The following is an 18,239-nucleotide window of genomic DNA, read 5'->3' as shown; positions in this document are numbered from 1 at the left end:
ACAGTCTTGTTGACCAAATCCTGGTCTGCAGTTTCAAAGCCTGGGTCTGTGCCTGTTGTAGAAAGTCTGGGTGCCAATTATATGCCTTAAGTTATAACTTTCAGTGCACTTTTCCACTTGGTCATGGCTGGATTTAGGTCATCATGTGTTCTCAAGTTTGAGGAACAGCCGTAAACATAAGCACTTGGTCTTAAGAGACAAATATCCTGAGTCTAAGAGGGTGGCAGGAACCTGGGTAACTTCTTTTTACTTTAGGTTTTTTTGTTTACAGAGAGTGAGCCATTCCGTCTCTCAGAGGTAGTTGTATTTCTTCAAGGATGCAGGGGCAGGCACCTAAGCATGATTCTCTTCCTCTTCTCAGGCTCTAGAGCGCTGTCTGCTCTTAACCCAAAAGAGTCTCCGAGCCCTGCCAGAGCGAGAGCGTGGTTGAAATGCCTTCTTACCCTTTGTGTCCTCTTGACCTTCTTGTCTCCCACGTGACTGCTCAGGTCATTTTTTTTTTTTAATTTTTATTTATTTATGATAGTCACACAGAGAGAGAGAGGGAGAGAGAGAGAGAGGCAGAGACACAGGCAGAGGGAGAAGCAGGCTCCATGCACTGGGAGCCCGACGTGGGATTCGATCCTAGGTCTCCAGGATCGCCTCCTGGGCCAAAGGCAGGCGCTAAACCGCTGGGCCACCCAGGGATCCCCTGCTCAAGTCATTGACCACAGACGAGACACTGGGGTGGTGTGGGCCTTCAGGGACAGGTGCGGGTCCATGTCAGGGTGGGCTGCTTGTGTTTGTGTTCTTTTAAACAAGCTTCAGGCCAGGAAAGGGAGAGCTTCCCAATGCCCTGCTCTCTGTAGCAGCAGGGGAAGCTAGAGGCATTTCAGACCCCAGCCGCAGTGGGGAGGGGCAGCTGTGCCTCAGATGTTTAGCATTAGGTCTGAAGGTGGGACTTGTGGGTGCTTCTCCGTCACAGAACCACACCACCAGGCACCCAGAGCTGAGGCACCATGCCCTGAAGGCCTTGCTGCTCCTGAAGAACCTCTGCAGGCTGGCCACTCCTGGCACCCCTAGGCCTGGCAGGAGGGAGGCGCATTAAGTGGACGAAAGTGTTTTCAATCCTTGAATGAGCAGAGTCAGGCACGCATGGGACAGTGGGAGGGCTGGGAGCCTGTGGGGGGTGTGATAGTCTTCCGTGGGTGACCAGGGCCCTTGCATTTGGGGGTAAAGGTCTGTGGGCGATGTGTAAGTCTGGGCAGACCCTGCTTCCGTTGGAGCGATAGGGCTCAGGGTGTTCCAGAGCCGCACAGAGGTTGTGACCATGGAACCCTGAGGCTGGGACCCTGCCATGGACCATGGGTGTGTGTCAGCCGAATCAGGGATCGAGCTGGCATGAGGCCTGAGCACCAGAAGAAGGAAGGAGTCTGGCTGGTGTGCACGGCATGTGCCCCCCTCAATGTGGCTGCTCCGTGCTCCTCCTGTGTCTCTGAATTCTCTACGGGATTGTTGAAATGAGGAGGACTGCTTGATGCTGGTATGTCTGCCAGGGCACCTGTCAGGTTTCTCCAGGTGTGTGTTGTTTAGAATTGGGGACCATTAGTTGGAAAGCTTTCTGAAAAAAAGATTCACTGTTTCAATAACAACTGATGGAAACTAAACATTATTAAATAGTTTAACACCCATACTATTCTGCTGAATGTGGTTAATGAGAACAACACCCACCTGTGCTGACAGTCTGCTGACCGTCACCTCCTGACTACGAACCCCAAGTGCTGCACGGCCCCCATGTCCTGCCTGCGCCTCCCAGCCCACACAGCACCACACCTCACCCACGTGTTACTCAGGACAGCTACCGCCCTCCTTGTGTCTGCCCACAGCTTCTGGGGGAGCTGTCTCACCTTGCGTGTGCCTCCAGCACTTGCATGTCTTCCCTCCTGCCTCAGTTTCCCTTCTTGCTGGGTTTTATCAGTGAACACATGGCTCTGATTGCCCTATGCCTCCAGTTGCTGCCACCTTTCCCTGGGCCCTCCTCCCATGTATCTCTCCTGGTCCAAGTTTAAAGTTTTGCCCTAACGTTCCATGAAAATGTGTTTGTCAAGGTCACAGTCACCTTGACACTGCAAAGTGGCCAGTTGCTGGGCAGTCGCCTCTTTCACTTGCCCCCCTGCTGACATTCTCTGTCTTCCTCTTAGGGCTGGTCTTCTTCAGACCCCTTTACTGCCACTTTGCATCCTCTAGCCTGGGGGTCGCTGTGTTTCATGGCGGCAGCCAGCCCTGGAGAGGTGTCTGTGTTCTGGTATCCAACTGCTGCCTCCAGCCAGGCCCTCCATTGTTGGCCAGCTGCTGGGTGTCTTCACACCTCTGGGCAGGGAATGGGAGATACTGCATGTGAAACCCAGCAGCTCCTGACCTTGGCCTTCCTGCCCCAGACCTAGGTGTTCCTGGCACCAGCCAGCCCCATCCCAGGTGAAAATAGTGTCATCTTGCCACTTGTTCAGGGTTGTTAAAAAACCCTGGAGGTGTTCCTGACGCCTGTTTCCTGCGTTCTTCCTGTGATCTGTGATTTCCTTGTTGGTCCACATTGCCTGTGGGGCTCCAGTCCTATTGCAGGCACATGAACGAGGGAGGGGAAGGGGGAAGGTGCCAGCTCCCTCCACGAGGCCTCCCAGAAGTGCTATTCAGCATTTATGCTTCAGCTCAGAGGTCAGAGCTTGTGGTTGGCTATATCTAGCTTCAAAGGGACCTTAAACAGCCTGGTGGTGGGCTTATTGCTACCCTGGCCCTGAGTAAGATTGGGGTTTGTTATTCCTGCTGTGCTCTGTCCCTTCCTCTCTTTTATTTTCTTTACAGCTTTAATCAGAGTCGGAGGAACTGCCTCTGGTCTGTTTGTTTGCTTTTCTGTCAGAGGCCCACCTTAGACTCCGTGCTCCTCAGGACAGGGGGCCGTGTTCTGCTTCTTCTCTCCCTGACAGTGCTTTGGCCAGGTCTCCAGTAATCCTTATGGTGTCTTGCGGTGAGCACCCACTGATGGCCCCTCCTCCCTGACACAGAGTCAGGCCAGGCCAGGTTCCTCCTCAGTGTGACCACTCAGTGTATTGGTGATCTTGTGTGGTCTCGTGCTTTGAGCACCCTCTGTGCATACCAGTGACTCCCAAATGGTGAGCTCCCCAACCGCAGAGCCCAGATCCAGTAACCTTGCTTGCATCTCTGTGAGGTAGCTCTGCATATGTAGATCTGAACTTCTTAACTTACCTGCCCTCTCCTCAAATCTCCTCACCATTTTCCTTGTATCAGGTTAAAGCCTTGACTCCTCTGTCCTCACAGCTTGCATCCATACATGCTTCCCCTCTAGCTCCAGCATGTGCTCAGAATTTGCATCTAACCTTCTTTCTTCCTGCCACCACGCCCAAAGCCCATCTCTTTTTGGGTTAAAGTAGGCTCGTCTAGTCTCAGTTCTGCCCAGCACAGCCGCCATGTCACTGTACCAGACAGTGCCATCCTGTCCTTGTAGCTTCCTGTTTTACTTGGGGTATAGAACAAGAGCCCTGTGACTTGACCCCTGCCATCTCTTCCTCTTCTTCCTCCACCTCCACTCCCCTTGGGCACTTAACCTTGGTGGCTTCCTTGCTGCCCGGAAGGTGTGCTGGCATGGCAAGCCCTCAGATCCTTTGAACTTGTTTACTTTGCCTACTTTGCCTGCAGCCTGGAATCCTCTTCCTCCAGGTGTTCATCTATCTTAACCCCTCACCTTTGGGACCTTTGCTCAGGTATCACCGTCTCAGCAAGATCACCTTATTTAAACTGGGAACCCTACCATCTCCTGCTCTATTTTTCTCCTTAGCTATTACTGTCATCGTATTTTGCTTCTTTGTTTCTGACTCTGGGAATTGTAAGCTTTGTGGAGGGCAGAGAGGAGATAATTCTTCAGTGAACAAATGAACTATTAATTATTTTGGTGGGGGATCCCTGGGTGGCTCAGCGGTTTAGCACCTGCCTTTGGCCCAAGGTGTGATCCTGGAGTCCCAGGATCGAGTCCTACATTGGGCTCCCTGCATGGAGTCTGCTTCTCCCTCTGCCTATGTCTCCCCCCTCCCCCCCATGTCTCTCATGAAAAAATAAAAATCTTTTAAAAAAATAATAAAAAAATAAAAATAAATATTATTTTGGCAATTCTGTCCAAAGAAGTAAAAATAGAAACAGAAGTAAATGTAACTTCGAATGGATGAGACAGTTTGTTTTTGTACCCAGAGAACACAAATTGGAAAACTACTACAATTAATGAGAAAGTTCAGCACAGTAACTGGGGACATGAAAAATATACAAAGATCATCACTTTTCTGTCAGCAATAACCAGTTAAAGCACCTTGAGGGAACATACCCATTCACGATAACCTAACAGCAACAGAAATAAAATACCAAGGTAAGCTTTACAGGATAGTGTGACAAACACTGAAGGAGACACAACATGGTTTCTTAGTAAAAGGTGTAAAGGGGGACCAGTGTCAGCAGAGAGGGTTGTGTCTATCTGAACATACTGATGATGGGAGATACCATCTGACTTTTTTTGTGCTTGATAACATACTTTTTTTTTTTTAAAGATTTTATTTATTTATTCATGAGAGACACAGAGAGGCAGAGACATAGGCAGAGGGAGAAGCAGGCTCTATGCAGGGAGCCCGATGTGGGACTGTGGGATCATGCCCTGAGCCAAAGGCAGATGCTCAACCGCTGAGCCACCCAGGTGTCCCATTGATCACATATTTCTTATTTGTAATCAGGGAAGCAGCAAGAAGGGTGGGGCCCTGCCTGACGCAAGAGACAGAAGTCCTGCCTCCAGCCATACATCATAGCCAAACAGTAAAGAAGCCTGCTTTGCTAGTGTTACGTACACAGGTCGGTACTGGTGCCTGTTTGCGGTTGGTGTGTTGTATTTGGGCAGTGAGCCCGTCCCAAGGCATGAGGGCACTTGACTACATGGAGGCATTGCCCTGGTGCTCCCACCATGCTCATTTATGTTGCTGGTACTACGCTGCGTTGTATGTGTGCCGGCTGACTCAGATTTGCAGCTCGTATTGCTTTACTCATACCTCCTTTTCTAAAACAGACCAGTAGCATGGAAAGATTTTTGCAAGTATCCAGTGGATGGCAGTTGAGACAGTCCTGCACCGAGGGAAGAGAGCAGTGCTCTTCCCGCCTCAAGCTCTGTCAGCCACATTGTCAAGTGAAAGGTCTTTCTCTTCACAGCCCCCTAGAAGCTGACCAGAAATGTTATTTTTTCAAGAAGCCTATTTGAAACTGCATGAGCTTCCCTCAGGGTATGTGCTATGCTTGAGAGATAAGCCCAGGAAACAGGAAGGCACTGTGATTTGGGAGACTGTCCCATGTCACACACAGGAACATGAGGCAGAACTCTCCAGGACATAGATGTCTACTGCCACTCAGGGCTCAATCTGACATATTAGAAGATGTTACTAGCCTTGTGATAAATAGTTAGAAACCTCTTCTGGAGGTTTCCTCTTTGTGAAAGATAAAAAGCCCCATGGAAAAAAAAAAAAAGGCCCCATGAAGTTGGGGAAATACTTCCTTCCTGTGCTGGTAAAAATGGCTGAAAACATTATGATGACAAACTAAAATGCATTTCTTTGTCAGCAAATACTGTCAGAAAACCCACAGCAAACATTGGAGAAGGTTTGAAGAAACACATACTAAAGCAAATGACACAGTGTAGGAGGATTGCTATAGAGCTGGGTGAAAGTACAGATGTTTTATACAAATCTTAACTTATGGTGTTTGCCAGATTGGGTTTCAATTATGAAAACAGGAAGGATTACTTTTTATGAGTCATTGAAGGGAAAGATGTACTGAAGGAAATAGAATTTAACATCAGCTAACTACCAGAGAAATCTTGTGATCTTAAAAGCTACGATATAACAAATTACCGAGGAAAAATTGAGTAGATTTGATTAATACCAGTTTAAATCTTTGGTGTACCCAGATAAAATAGAACCAGAATTTGAAAGCAAATAACAATTTTAAAAAGCCACCAAATATGAATAAAAATAAAAGAGCTACTTCACATTGATGAGAAAGATCCAAGACCTCTCTTCCTTGCTGAGTGTTGGACAAGGAGCACAAAGGGAAAATTTATTGGATTAAACCATGTAAAATTGTTATTTTGTGGGTTAAAAGACAATGGCTGAATAGGCTTATACATGTAAAGAGATTAGGAAAAAAAAAAAAAAAAGCTTTCCATAAAGAAAAGCCCAGGATCGAGCTGCTTCACTGGTGAATTCTAGTAAATGTTTAAAGAAGAATTAGCACTGATCCTTAACAGACTCTTCCAAAAAATAGAAGAGAGAGGAACATTTCCCAACTCATTCTTTGAGGTATTACCCTTATAACAAAACCAGACAGTTATCCAAGAAAATTGCAGACCAGTATTCCATATGAATGAATATAGGTGTTAAAATCCTCAATAATGTGCTAGCAAACTGTACCTGACAACATATGAAAAGGATTATGTACCATGACTAAATGAGATTTACCCCAGGAATGCAAGGTCAGTTCAACATGCAAAAAAGCAATGTTTATACGTATACCACATTTTTAAGCAATGTTTATATTTATACCACAATAGTATAAAGGACAAAAGCTACATTATCATCTTAATAGACACAGGAAAAAAAAACAACAACACTTGACAGAATCCAACACTTTTTCACGATAGAAACATTCAACAACTTGGAAAAGGAGAGAACTTCCTCAACCTGATAAAGAACACCTATGCAAAAACCACAGTTAACATCATGCTTAGTGGTAAAAGACTAACTTTTCCCCTGAAAGAAAGAGGCAAGGATGTCCATTCTGGCCACTTCTAGTTCAGCATTTTCTTGGAGATTGTAATCAGGGCAGTTAGGCAAGAAAAAGAAGTAACAGACATTCAGATTGGAAAGGAAGAAATAAAACTCTATTTTCAGATGTGATCTTATGTATGAAAAGTCCTAAGGAATATACACACACACAAACAGAACTTATTAGAACTAGAACTAATAAATTAGTTCAGCCATGTTGCAGGATACAAGATAAGTATATAAAAATAAATTTTAGGGCAGCCTGGGTGGCTCAGCAGTTTAGTGCTGCCTTCGGCCCAGGGCATGATCCTGGAGACCCGGGATCGAGTCCCACGTCAGGCTCCCTGCATGGAGCCTGCTTCTCCCTCTGCCTGTGTCTCTTCCTCTCTCTCTCTGTGTCTCTCATGAATAAATAAATAAAATCTTAAAAATAAATAAAAATAAGTTTTAGAAGACAAATCATGAGAGACTCCTAACTCTGGGAAACAAACAAAGGGTTGCAGGAGGGGAGGTGGGTGACGGGCATTAAGAAGGGCACATGATGAGATGAGCGCTGGGTGTTATATTGTTGGCAAATTGAACTTAAGTAAAATTTTAAAAAATAATAAATAAAAATAAGTTGTAGTTTTATACCCTAGATATGAACAATCGAGAAGGAATGAAGAAAAAATTTTATTTATCATAGCATGAAAAATAATAAAATATTTAGGAATAATCGACTTTTTGTTAAGATAGCAATAAATTGATCTACAGATTCAACCCAATCTGTATCAAAATACTAGCTGGCTCTTTTGCAGAAATTAAGAAGCAGAGGGATGCCTGGGTGGCTCAGCAGTTGAGCATCTGCCTTCGACTCAGGGCATGATCCCAGGATCCAGGATCAAGTCCCATGTCGGGCTCTCTGTGAGGAGCCTGCTTCTCCCTCAGCCTGTGTCTCTGCCTCTCTGTGTGTCTCTCATGAATAAATAAATAAAATATTTAAAAAAGAAATAAAGGGCAGCCCTGGTGGTGCAGCGGTTTAGCGCCGCCTGCAGCCCAGGGCGTGATCCTGGAGACCCTGGATCAAGTCCCACGTTGGGCTCTCTGCATGGAGCCTGCTTCTCCCTCTGCCTGTGTCTCTGCCTCTCATTCTCTCTCTGGGTCTCTATGAATAAATAAATAAAATCTTAAAAAAGAAAGAAAGAAAAAGAGAGAGAGAGAGAGAGAGAAAGAACTAAAAGAAAAAAAAAAAGAAAGAAAGAAAGAAAAGAAAGAAAGCCAGTCCTAAAATTCACATGAAATGCAAGGGATCCAGAATAGCCAAAATAACCATCTGAGACCACTCAGGCTGCTATAACAAAATACCATAGACCAGAGTGACTTAGACAACAGACCATTATTTCTTGCGGTTCTGGAGTCCAAGAGGGCCAAGACCAGGGTGCTAACAGATTTGGTTCCTGGAGACCCTCTTTGGTTTGCAGATGGCTGCCTTCTTGCTCGTCTTTTCCTCTTATGAGAACATTGATCCCATTATGGAGTCCCTACACTTGTGATATCATCTAAAGCTAATTAGTGTTTCAAATGCCCCAACTCCAGATACCATCACAGTGGGGATTAGGGCTTCAACATGAATTTTTGGGGGACCCAAACATTCAAACAGTAACAATCTTAAAAAAGAACAAAGTTGTAGGAGACCTATTTCCTGGTTTCAAAACTTATTACAAACTATACTTCTTGATTACTGGTTGAAAGGCTAAAGATCAGTGGGCTAGAACTGAGAGTCCAGACATGAGTCCATACATAATTCTCAATAAGGGTACCAGGACAGTTACATAAGGAGGGAGAGGCTTTTCAACACATAGTTCCAAGACAACTGGATATCCACATGCAAAAGAATGAAGTTAAGTCCTTCCTTCACACCGTATACAAGCATTAAGTCAAAATGAATCAGTTAAATGTAAGAGCTAAGATTCTTAGGTATAACACCTAAAGCAGGAAACAAAATTGTAGGTTGGATTTCAGAAGTGAAAAGCTTGTGCTTCCAAGGACACAATGGAGAGAAATATTTGCATGTCACATCTGATAAGAATCTAGTAATATCTAGAATTTAATCTGATAAGAATCTAGTAATATCCAGAATCTACTAATCTACTTCAACAATGTGAAGACAGCCCTATTTAAAAATGAGCAAATGATTTGAATAGACTTTTCCAGAGAAGATATATAAATGGCTAATAAGCATATGAGAAAATACTCAACATTATTAGTCATTAATGAAATTCTAATCGAAATCCACAACTGGGATCTAATCCTGCATCAGGCTCCCTGCTCCAGGGAGCCTGCTTCTCCCTCTCCCTCCACCTGCCACTCCTGAGTGTTCATGCTGTCAAACAAATAGAAAATCTTAAAAAAAAAAAAAAAAAAAGGAATGAAATACACATTACATTGTGGCTGAACCATGAAAACACTATGTTAAGTTTAGAATGCCAGACGAGGGATCCCTGGGTGGCGCAGCGGTTTGGCGCCTGCCTTTGGCCCAGGGCGCGATCCTGGAGATCCGGGATCGAGTCCCACATCGGGCTCCCGGTGCATGGAGCCTGCTTCTCCCTCTGCCTGTGTCTCTGCCTCTCTCTCTCTCACTGTGTGCCTATCATGAATAAAAATTAAAAAAAAAAAAAAATAGAATGCCAGACGAAACACCATAGAATGTGTGACTCCATTTGTATGAAATGTCTACAATGGGCAGATTCGTATAGGTAGGAAGTAGATTATTAGTGATTGGTTGCCTGGCTGTGGGGAGGACTTCATAGGTACAGGATTTCTCTTTGAGTTGATGAAACATTCTGGAAATATTCTCTGGTGGTAGTTGTACAACCTTGTGAGTATATTGAAAACTACTAACTTGTACACTTTAAGAGGATGAATATTATGGTATCTCAGTTATATCTCAATTAAAACCTGGCAAAACAATGATGGCCTAACAGCAGTTTTGTACAATTCAACTTAACAGACAAAGAGCACTCATGCAGGGACGCCTGGGTGGCTCAATTGATTAAGGGTCTGACTCCTGATCTCAGGGTTGTGAGTTTAAGTCCATGCTCATAGGGGAGCCTACATAAGAAGAAAAAAAGTGCTCATGCACAGTGCTGGCCGGCCTTGGGCAGGTATCCATGACCTACAACTCTGCATACATGTGGAGTTAGCTTTTAGGATAAATCCACATCATTCAAATAGCCAGGTCAGAGGTTAGGCACAGTTTTGATGACTGCTGTCAAATTCCCCTCCATCCTTCACACACTCCCTGCCAGCCGTGTATGAGGCCCAAGTTGCCCCCAGAGCCCAGCGTAGGTTTTCTGCAGCTACACTATCCAGTACCAGTAGTACTAAGCCCCATGTGGTTGTTGAGTGTTTGAAATGTTGCTCATCCAGGGGCTCAGCAGCTGAGCCTTTGGCTCAGGTCGTGATCCTGGGGTCCTGGGATCGAGTCTCACATCAGGCCCCCCACAGGGAGCCTGCTTCTCCCCCTGCCTGTGTCTCTTTCTCTGTGTCTCTCATGAATAAATAAAATCTTTAAAAAAAAAAAGACTGCTGGTCCAAATATGTGTTCTAAGTTTAAAATAAAGTGCACACTAGTTTTTAAAGATTTAGCACAAAGAGAAAAAATAATGTAAAGTATCTAATAAATGAAATACTTGGGAGTGTATTGGATTTTTTTTATATTTATTTTTATTTATTTATGATAGACACAGAGAGAGAGAGAGAGAGAGAGAGAGGCAGAGACACAGGCAGAGGGAGAAGCAGGCTCCATGCCGGGAGCCCGACGCGGGACTCGATCCCGGGACTCCAGGATCGCGCCCTGGGCCAAAGGCAGGCGCGAAACCGCTGAGCCACCCAGGGATCCCCGAGTGTATTGGATTTAAATAAAATACACTAAAATCTATTTCATCCCATTTTCTTAATGTGGCTACTAGAAAACCTAAAAGTGTGTGTATATGCAACTCACACTTCTGCTGGACAGTGTTGCTCTGTGGCTTTGTCCTCGTGTATATCTCTTGTCTGTCTGCTTACTCTGGTAGATGTTTTAAACAGAAGATGCCTTGCTCTGGTTGTCTTCCCCTAGCTGCCCAGAGTTACAGTGAGTACCAGTACTGTGGTCTCACCCTCCCTGTCTTACCTTATTGTCTCTCTCGTCTCCTCTTTGGTAGACTGATAAGGTTTCCTTTGTCCCACTTAATTTCCTTGGGTGGTTTGGCAAGCTCGCAGCCATACCCCAGTTGTGACAGGTCAGACGTTGTCCCCCAGGCCCCCTGGGGAGTAGTGTCCCTGGTGGAGAACCGCTCCTCCTGTTGGTCTACTGGTGTGAGAGTGTCACCTCCAGGGACTGCAGGGCTGTACATGTCTCACTCCTCCCCAGCCTGTGTCTGAGCTCCAGTATGCCCTTCCTCCCAGCAGTGGCCACCACTTTACCACCCCCATGGATGTATGTTTGAGATGGTTCCAGTCTCGGGTTTAGGAATAAGACGACTGCACATTTGTGTATGAGTCTGTTTGTGGGTATTACATAGTCGTTTCTCTTGGGATTGGAATTGCTGAGTGATGTGGCATGTGTATGTTTTCTGTCATAAGAAACAGCCAGACCCTGTTCCTGAGGATCCCCCACACCCCTGCCAGCAGTAACATCCAAGTGTCCTCAGCCTGGTTGGCCGGTGGTATGAAGTCTTCCTAGCACACAGTAGCATCCCATTTTCAGGCCCTTCTGAGAAGAACAATCCAGTAAGGAAGAGAGAAATGGAGTGGGAGAGGGGTTGAAGCCTGGCCATAAAGAATTGGCTTATGGTATTACAGAGCCTGAGAAGGTCTGCAGTGGGCAAGCTGGATCCCCAGGAGGGCTGCTGTGGTCAGAAAGCCTGCTTGACTCAGCCCACCATTCACAGTGTTGTTCTCCAGACGGGCCCAGAGCAGTGTCTTACCCAGGGTCTGGGCACTTTGTGGCCCAGGCAGGTTGACCACACATAAAATTAACCTTCACATGTCCGCTGTGGCTTTAATTTGCATATTTCTGACTAATGATGTTAAGTGTCTTTATTACTAGTTCTCTGTATATCTTCTTTTTGTGACTTTGTTAAAACTTTTTGTCTATTTTATTATTGGGGGGGTTAAAAAAAGATTTATTTATGTATTTGAGAGAGAGAGTGAACACAAGCACCATTTTATTTTTTAAAAGATTTTATTATTTATTTGACAGAGTGTGTGCACACACAAGCAGGGGGAGGGGTCGGGGGAGGGAGAAGCAGATTCCCTGCTGAGCAGAGAACCTGATAGACGGGCTCAATCCCAGGACCATCCCCTGTTGCCCATTTTAAAAAAGGGATTGTTGTCATGGTCTCTAGTTGTAAGGGTTCTAAATATGTTCTAGATAAAAATCCTTTGTCAGATTTACACACAGTGAATGTTTTCTCCTAGTCTGTGGTTTGCCTTAAATTGTCTTTATTCTTTTTTTTTTTTTAATTTTTATTTATTTATGATAGTCACAGAGAGAGAGAGAGGCGCAGAGACACAGGCAGAGGGAGAAGCAGGCTCCATGCACCGGGAGCCCGATGTGGGATTCGATCCCGGGTCCCCAGGATCGCGCCCTGGGCCAAAGGCAGGCGCCAAACCGCTGCGCCACCCAGGGATCCCAAATTGTCTTTATTCTTAAATTATCTTTCAAAGAGTAGAAGTTCTAGTTTTGATTAAGATTTGATTAATTTTTCTTTTATAGTTAGTGCATTCTGTATCCCTTCGAGAAATCTTTGCCTATCTTAAGGTTGTGAAGATTTTCTCCTGTGTTCCCGTCTTGAAGTTCTCAAGCGTTAGCTTTTACATTTTCGGGTCCATAGTCATTTAAGTATGTTTGCAGACCACATGAGGTCGGGTTGAGGTCCCCCCTCCCCCCCCCATGGCCATCCAGTTCTGTGCCATTGTTGGAGAGTTGGTCCTCTCTGCCCTGGATTGCTCAGCAATTTGGTTGGATGTAACACCTCGCATGGGGGTCCATTTCTGGTTCTCCGCACTCCACTGATCCTGGTGCAATACTGCACCGGGACCACACTGTCTCGTTCACTACAGCTTCATGGTAAGTGTTGAAGTCAGATACCATTGCTATGTATTATCAGCGTCATAGGAATATTTTTTTTTATTGTAAAACATAACGTGAAACTAGCCCTCTTAATCATTTTTAAGTGTGCAGCAGTGTTAGCTATATGCATATAAGGTCTCTAGGACTTCTCACCTCGCACCACTGAAAGTGTGTACCCATTTGTCTTAATTCAGAGTGCAGTAAACTGAGTGCTTATAAACAAGAGAAAGTTATTCTCCAAGTCCTGGAGGCTGGGAGTCCATGATCACAGTGCCAGTGTGGTCTGCTTCTGGTGGGGCCTTTTCTGGCCTGCTGAAGGCCATCTTCTCCTGTGTCACACATGGTGAAAATAGTGAACAATCTTTTTTAAAGGGTGCTGACCCCAGTCATGAGGGCTGCACCCTGGTAACCCACTCACTTCCCAAGGTCCTATCTCCATATACCATCCTATATATAAATTATGGAGGGGAGGGACACATTCAGTCTTGCACCATTAAACCACTCTCCTCTTCCCCAAACCCTGGCTACTGCTCTTCTGTGTTCTGTTTCTGATAGTTTGGCTTCTCTCAGTATCCCATATGAGAGAATCATACAGGTTAGTCTTTTTGTGATTGGCTATTCACTTGTCATAGCGTCCTACAGGTTCATCCATGTTGCAGCATATGGTAGGATTTCCTTCTCTGTAAGGCTGAATAATGTTCCACTGAGTGTATACACCACATTTTGGTAATCTGTCCATCCGTCTGTCCATCCATCCGTCCATCCACTCATCCATACATCTGTCCATCCTTTCATCCATCTATCCATCCATCTGTCCATCTAAAGTCTGTCCATGAATCTGACCATTCATTCACTTGTCCCTCTGTCCCTCCATCCATCCTCCCATCTGTCCATCCATCTGTCCATGAACACATGGGTGTTTCCACGTCTCAGCTGCTGTGCACAATGCTGTCATGACCATTGGGACCCTGCCGTCAGTTCTGGGAACGTACCCAGGCATGGAATGGCTGGGCCATGTGGTCATCCTATGCTTTGTTTTTGAGGACTGGCCATGCTATTTTCCACGGCAGCTGTACCCACCCCCCACAGTGGTCAGGGGTTCAGTTTTCCTGTATCCTTACCAAGACTCACTGGTGTCTGCTCCTTGGAGAGCAGCTATCCCATGTGGGGGTGAGGTGGGGTCTGCTGGTGGTACTGACCTGCATTTCCCTGATGCTTGGTGCTGCTCAGCACTGCCCTCCTCGCCCCCCCCCCCCCCCCCCCCCCCGGGTCAGCCACCATGTATCTTCTTGGGAGAAGTGGCTGCTCAGGTCGTCTGCCCACTGTGAGTTGGGGTCAGTCCATCTGTGTCTTTGCTTTGGACGTGGAGCCTTCCACCTGCCACTCTGCCATGGTGCTCTCCCCTTCCTGGGCAGCCATCTCTGTTAGTTGCTTCATTTGCTTCGCTCAAGTCTAAGTTTGATGTAATCCCATTGGTCTACTTTTAGTTTTGTTGTCTGTGCATATAAGAGTATAATTCTAATATTTGCCTCTTATTTTGGAATTCTTTCAAAATCTTTTATTTTATTTTTTTTTAAAGATTTTATTTATTTATTCATGATAGATACACACAGAGAGAGAGAGAGAGAGAGAGAGAGGCAGAGACACAGGCAGAGGGAGAAGCAGGCTCCATGCAGGGAGCCCGACGTGGGACTCGATCCCGGGTCTCCAGGATCACACCCTGAGCTGAAGGCGGTGCTAAACCGCTGAGCCACCCAGGCTGCCCTCAAAATCTTTTAGACGTAGAATCACCTTATCCATGCTTCTCAGGCTGTGGATTGGTTTTTTCCTATAGTTTGATTATATTTTTACTGGTTTCTTTCCTCACCGCTCTTTGTTGCGTCTTGTTATTTCCTCTCATTGGTCTTGTTATGTGTGTCTCACTGAGGACTCCGTGATTTTCCTTCTAGAAAAGGGTTGTGGGTACTAACCATGGTTCAGAGTCTTCAGTATTTCTGAAATTCCTTTCCTTCATTTGGAAGGAAGCTGTGAAGGAGCTGTTGGTGACTGAGCAGCAGGGTCAGTTGGGGAAAGGCAGGGAGGCCGAGACCCCAGGCTGGTGCCCTGTAGTCAGAGGCTGAAGAGCTTTCCCGGGGCAGCTGCCTGGTGCCCCATGATGGTCCGAAGATGGCAGAGGAGGCTGCTCAGTGCTCCCAGGACATAGACTCTGGGAGGTGCTGGCAGGGAGGGGAGGTGCTGTGGACCAGACCAGTGGGGGGCATGGGACAGGTGCAGGTGCAGGCAGTAGGTGAGGTTCTGAGAGCTCAGTCCTGTGGAGCCTGTGACCAGGTGTGGAGCTGGAGCACTGAGGGCAGGTAGTGAGTCCTCTGTGGCAAGAGTGGCCACAGAAAGCGCTTGACAGCCATTTGGAGGTCAGACTCAGCACTGTAGGCTGGGGGACTGACTCAGGTGTGGGGGAAGATGCAGGCCACATGGTGGAAGAGCTTGGTGGGGCTCATGGCCCCTAGCAGTGCATCTCAGAAGAGGAGGAAATCCTGAGTTCACTTCTTTCATCAAAAGATAAAGTAATTGGGAAGCCTGCGTGGCTCAGCGGTTGAGCGTTTGCCTTCAGTCCCACGTTGGGCTTCCTGCATGGAGCCTGCTTCTCCCTCTGCCTAGGTCTCTGCCTCTCTCTGTGTGTCTCATGAATAAATAAATAAAATCTTTTTTTAAAAAAAGAGAGATAAAATAATTGATTTTGTAACCTTACAATATCTACCATGGATTGGAGGTGAATGCTAGAGCATTTCCTGCTTCCTTTTTGGGTAAAAGTTAAAAATGGAGATCCTAAGCCTGTAGTTCTTGCTTTGGAGTCTCCTTTTACATCCCCTTTGGCTCTATGGGATGGGCCTCAGGCTAGATGTCATCTGCGGAAGGCAGGACGCTGAGACCTGCCACTCTGGTGAGTCTCGTGCTGTTGACCACACCAGAGACCTGCTGGTCCTTAGGAACATGGCTGTGTCCAGCATGTGTCATGGTGCTCATGTGCTTCTCACCTGGCTTTTCAGCTGTGGAGAGCCAGAGATGTACCGTACTGTCTCCTGCTGAATGCTCTATGTGGCATTTAATTATGTTACGGTGTTTATTGAATGTAATTTTAACATCTGAATCTGAGAATAAGACTTTGAAGCTTTTGTTATCATGCATCATGGAATTTGTTTCAGTTCACTTCTTAGTAATTCTTTTTATTGTGTTGTATGAAAGTGTCAGCCAGGTCAGATTGGAAACACACGCCCATCCTTGCAGACAGTTTGCAGGGCCCCTGAATTAGGTGGGAGCTCTGAAAATAACCCAAGATTCTGAAAGGGAGGATGCACACATCAGCATCCCACCAATGCCCGGCCTCTACTGATAGCTTCTCCCCTCTTGTCCAGGAGGAGTCTCCTAAATGCACACACCTAGGTCTGCATGCTGTGCTGTGTTATGAGATATGTTTACCAAAACTGAGGCTCTTTCCCAAAACTGGGCAGGGTGCCTGTTCCTTTGGACAGGGAGGATGGGGTGGGTGTCTTTGTCTGGTCATCTCCTCGAAGTTTCATTCTGATCCTCGCACCAAGAGTGGAAGACTCTTGAGGGCCTGTGAAGCCAGGACAGGCCTGGTTAGGTGATAGACCTCAGATGCAGGTGACATTGTATTGGTGTTGTGGGTGCCACTCCATGTTAAGGACAGCCCTTTTGCTTCCTCTTGTCTCAGAGACTCTCCTGTCTTGCTTATGCTAGACCATGGCTACCATGAAAGGCTGTTAGACTCAGCTGCTGGGGATGAGCCCTGCCCACGTGGCAGTACATGGCTTGTCTTATGGCATTCTGCCTCATGAGCTGGTAAGACCCAAGGTGTGGACAGGATTGTTTACCCGCTGCCACCTGTACCCCGGGGAGCTTGAAGAGGGAGTGGCAGCTGGTGCAAGTTCAGTACTGGCCTGGCCAGGTCTTGGAGACGAGACCTGCTACAGTGGCCCCTCCTTGGCCAGGGCCGGGCTCTTCTGGTTTGTGCTGTCCCGTTGGTGTCTCTGCTCCTGGGAATCCCATGTTCCTCCTTGCTGCACGTGGTGCCTGGCACTTGTCGCTGGCAGTGCCCCTTGGGAGTGGGTCCTTCCCCATCGCTGGGTACCACTCTAAGGGAAGTGTTGGCCTAGTGTGGTTTGTAGCAAAGCAAGACTTCCACAGTGACCTGCTGGTCACCAGGGTGGCCATGCTGTGTGAGCAGCATTTGAGGAGCAGGGCTGGGAGGAGTGTCAGCAACCATTGTCTCTGGAAGGACAGAAGGGCCACAGCGACATGTCATCCCTTCATGGGTCTTTTATCTGTGATGTGTTCTGTAGGGAAAGGTGGTTTTTGTGACTGGGGGCAAAGGAGCATGGTTTGAGAGGAGTTAAGTACGCCCTTGTAGCTTCCTGCTGGTGCTGATGCTCTGACTCATTTGTGCGTCCTCAGCGCCCCTGGGACTACTCTGATTTTGGTCATTTCCTTAACCGTTATTCTGGATGAACTTTGGGATTATTCTGTCAGTGTGCCCTTTGGAAAGAATGGAGCTGTATCAGCTCTGGATTTGGGGACAGTTTGCACCTTTCTGTTAGCGTCCTCTTCAGGAACACGAAGGACCCTCCATCACACAGGCCTTCTATGGGCCTTAGTCAGGCTTTTGAGTGCTGGGAGCCAAGGACTTCTGCTTGACAGATGCTGTGAAGGGGTCTGGTCATCCCACACACCAGTGACCTTTCTTCTCCAGGTGCCCTACGAGACCCTGAATAAACGCTTTCGGGCTGCTCAGAAGAACATTGACCGCGAGACAAGCCACGTCACCATGGTGGTAGCCGAGCTGGAGAAGACCTTGAGCAGCTGCCCAGCCGTGGACTCCGTAGTCAGCCTCCTGGACGGTGTGGTGGAGAAGCTCAGCGTCCTCAAGAGGAAGGCCAGTATTGCTTCTGGACCGTTCTGCCTGCCTGCCTCCACACGGGCTGTCACATGGCTTCACAGGCCCAGCCTTACTGTGTGCCCAGGCCATCCCGAAGAGAGGGTGTCTTCTGCAGGAGCTGGGGGCAACCCTGAGTGTGTGGGGAGAGGCGACCCCTCCTGGCTGGCTGTGCTCTGCAGCCTCTCTGAGGCTGGCAGGCTGGCTTCCTGTTCCTGCAGGTCTGGCTTCAGGGGGTTCCACATGCAGATGGGAGGCAAATGAGTTGTTATTTTTAGAATTTCACCTCAGAACTTCATGGAGAGTTTTTCATTTCTGGGAGAGGTAGGTAGAGTGCAGTACTGTGCCTCTG

At 46.9% G+C, this 18,239-nt stretch overlaps 1 protein-coding gene across 2 annotated transcripts in view; it reads left to right on the top strand.

Annotated features, from left to right (window-relative positions):
* Window positions 1–18,239, top strand: part of MAEA (macrophage erythroblast attacher, E3 ubiquitin ligase) — a 36,199-nt gene that overhangs the window by 3,450 nt on the left and 14,510 nt on the right. For both annotated transcript variants that reach the window (XM_077876748.1, XM_077876738.1), the window contains exon 2: window positions 17,705–17,887. In XM_077876748.1, the coding sequence (XP_077732874.1) occupies window positions 17,705–17,887 (183 nt within the window). The remainder of the gene's footprint in view (window positions 1–17,704; window positions 17,888–18,239) is intronic.

Source organism: Canis aureus, chromosome 2 (assembly GCF_053574225.1).
Source record: "Canis aureus isolate CA01 chromosome 2, VMU_Caureus_v.1.0, whole genome shotgun sequence".
In the NCBI taxonomy this organism is placed as follows: Eukaryota; Metazoa; Chordata; class Mammalia; order Carnivora; family Canidae; genus Canis; species Canis aureus.
Note: the sequence above shows the minus strand (reverse complement) of the source record. Positions and strands in the feature narration are given on the sequence as shown.